The sequence below is a fragment of the Equus caballus genome, chromosome 27, assembly GCF_041296265.1.
Source record: "Equus caballus isolate H_3958 breed thoroughbred chromosome 27, TB-T2T, whole genome shotgun sequence".
NCBI lineage: Eukaryota > Metazoa > Chordata > Mammalia > Perissodactyla > Equidae > Equus > Equus caballus.
The window spans coordinates 51,347,276-51,349,650 of record NC_091710.1 but is presented as its reverse complement, the minus strand read 5'-3'; the positions used below and the strand labels follow the sequence as shown (position 1 = coordinate 51,349,650).

The following is a 2,375-nucleotide window of genomic DNA, read 5'->3' as shown; positions in this document are numbered from 1 at the left end:
TCCCAGCCCCGTCCCGCAGCCTTGTCCAGGAAAGCCCGCCGTTAACACATTATTCTGTAGTTTGCTTGAGCCACCTCGTTATTTAGCTTGAACAATTTTATATCTGCACATACAGAACTCTGTCATTACTTTTAATAACTCTGCACTAATCCACTGCTGTCATACTCCATGGTTACTTTTTTTATTGATCAAACAGAAAATTGCTACAGTTGGGTTATTTCTAAACTCTTGCAGTTAGAACAAAAGTGTAGTGAATATCTTTATATATGTATGATGTGGCTCATAAGTGACTCCAACTTTTATACAAATTGCCTGTGGTAGAATTTCTGGGTTAAAGAACAGATCTCAAACCTTTACACCTGTTACTCCATTGTCCTCCAGGGAGGTTGTGCCAACAGCACTCACAGAAATACGGCAACCCTGATGCTCCCTGCCCGCAGTGGAGAGTGTTATAGAGGCCCTGGCTCCCGTCTCCCTCCTGGGTGCTCTATGAAAAGCCAAAAAAGGAAAAACAGAAGAAATTGACAAACACACTGCATTCAACGCTGGAAGTTTATTTTGGAGAAGATTTAAGAAAAATTGAAGGTAGAAAGAGTAAACCCTTTTGCAGGTCTTGCAATAGAATCCGTTGCTGCTTTGGGTCTCAATCCACAAAGCTCAGCGAGGACCACGACGACGATCAGGACGACAGCAAAGCCTTTTGGGTAGGCCTGTGGTACAGATCCCCTCTTCCCTATAAGGTCTTTGGCAAAAGGAGCTGCAGCGGCAGATAAGACCTGGCCTAGAGCCTGTGGAAGGAAGAGGACTGTCAGGTACAAGGGGAAGGAGGGAGGGCAAAGAGGCAGAACCAGCCTCCAGGGGATATGCAGAGAGGCCAGGTGTCTTCTTACAGTAGACCAAACCAGTCATGTAGGGTGGAGAGAATTCATCTTCTTGTCATAGCTCACAAGAAATCTTCCTGACTAGGTGTTGGTCATGCAGGTTCCTAATTTTTTCTCTGATCCCACTCTATCATGTAGATTCTTTCTCAATAGTCCACCTCTCAAACTTAGGGTTACTTACTCCTCACCCCACCTCATCCACTCACCCAATTTGAGCCCAGCCTCCATGTACTGACAAGTCCCTCTAATTGGCCTGCAGATCCTAACAGCAAACTGGTTGGTCTCTCACCTGAAGCATCTCGAGTGGAGCGTTCGGCCCCCTCAAAGGAGATGGTCATCCCCTGGACGTCGGCTCCAGGCTGGTCCTGAGCAGGAACCTGGTCATCTTTCTCTCCCAGGGGCTCAGCCTGGGCATGGAAGGCCAAGAGAAGAAGGGCAGCGAGGAGGGCGAGGGTCCTCATGGCCGTGAGTCACCTGGAGAACAGGGTCCAGATGGCAGTGCAGGAGCCTGAGTGAATGGGGAGCCCAGAGGCAGTCTGTATTTATAGGAGACAGATTGGAGTAAAGAAGGTGTTGTGTTGAAAGTGTGACTAGGTGAAGGTGGGGCAGCCAAAGATCCTCTTGTCGGCCCAGAGGAACTTTGATGTCCTTTTGATCTAGTTGCTCCCCCCGCCCCCACCCCATGATGCCTCTATTTTCTGGTGTCCATGTTTGTTTTTCAGCTGTCGTGACTAACGCCTCATAGGAACATGATAACCTTCCCTATTTCTCATCTGCTTGAATATTTACCAGTAAAATGTGTGCATATGCCTTATAGGGCATTTCAGACATCAAGAGATATGGTTGAAAACTTCCAAAAGCGTGGCTAACAAAGGGCAATAATCAGACGTGTAAGAGATTTCTCACTCACACTGGATACTAGATTGCATTTTCACAAATTCTGAGAGAACATCACTTAATATAGAATTCTGTGCTCAGGCAATATATAATACCATCTATAGGGACAAATGCTCTGGTTTTGGATGTTCCAGACTCAGGAAATTGCTAGGCATGAAGCCCTTTGGGAAAATATTGCTCCAGGATGCACTCAAATCAATTAAATAGAAGATCCAAGTGAGCTGACATGAGAGCAAAGAAGCAGAGTCGAATGAACAAAGACTCAGTAGAACTTATTACTAGTCTACCTTTATTAATTTCCCATGAATGCTTGATAAGGCTATAAATCTTAAGGCTGTTGTTAAGGAAAGGTTAGCAAAGAAAAGAGGACAATTTTAAAAAAAATCATGAATTGCTATTGGGAATCAGAATTCCCAAGAAAATCAGCCAGGCTTTGGAATTGATCAAGAAAGAAGAGGAGATGGAGATCCAGGATCGTGACTGACTCTCACTATTCACAGGGAAATACTCATTTAAGTATAGGTTGAAAAGATGTGACGTTTCCTGCTGGAAGGATATACCAATAGAATAATCAACATATGGACACAACGGAAGGAA

At 44.9% G+C, this 2,375-nt stretch overlaps 1 protein-coding gene across 1 annotated transcript; it reads right to left on the bottom strand.

The window, feature by feature from the left end:
- Positions 1–534: 534 nt before the first annotated feature.
- On the bottom strand, positions 535–1,397 carry DEFA20 (Paneth cell-specific alpha-defensin 20). The gene is made up of 2 exons (NM_001166079.2): positions 1,171–1,397; positions 535–788 (listed from the first exon to the last, which is right to left on the bottom strand). Exons 1-2 carry the CDS (start codon positions 1,340–1,342, stop codon positions 658–660), a joined length of 303 nt encoding a protein of 100 aa, NP_001159551.2. The 5' UTR covers positions 1,343–1,397; the 3' UTR covers positions 535–657.
- Positions 1,398–2,375: the final 978 nt, after the last annotated feature.

What these genes read in the sequence shown, in the direction of transcription:
- DEFA20 (NM_001166079.2), bottom strand. Translation starts at nt 1,342, where the DNA reads ATGAGGACCCTCGCCCTCCTCGCTGCCCTTCTTCTCTTGGCCTTCCAT. An exon ending in CTCCACTCGAGATGCTTCAG is followed by an intron (nt 789 to 1,170) that starts GTGAGAGACCAA and finishes TTCCTTCCACAG; the next exon opens with GCTCTAGGCCAGGTCTTATC.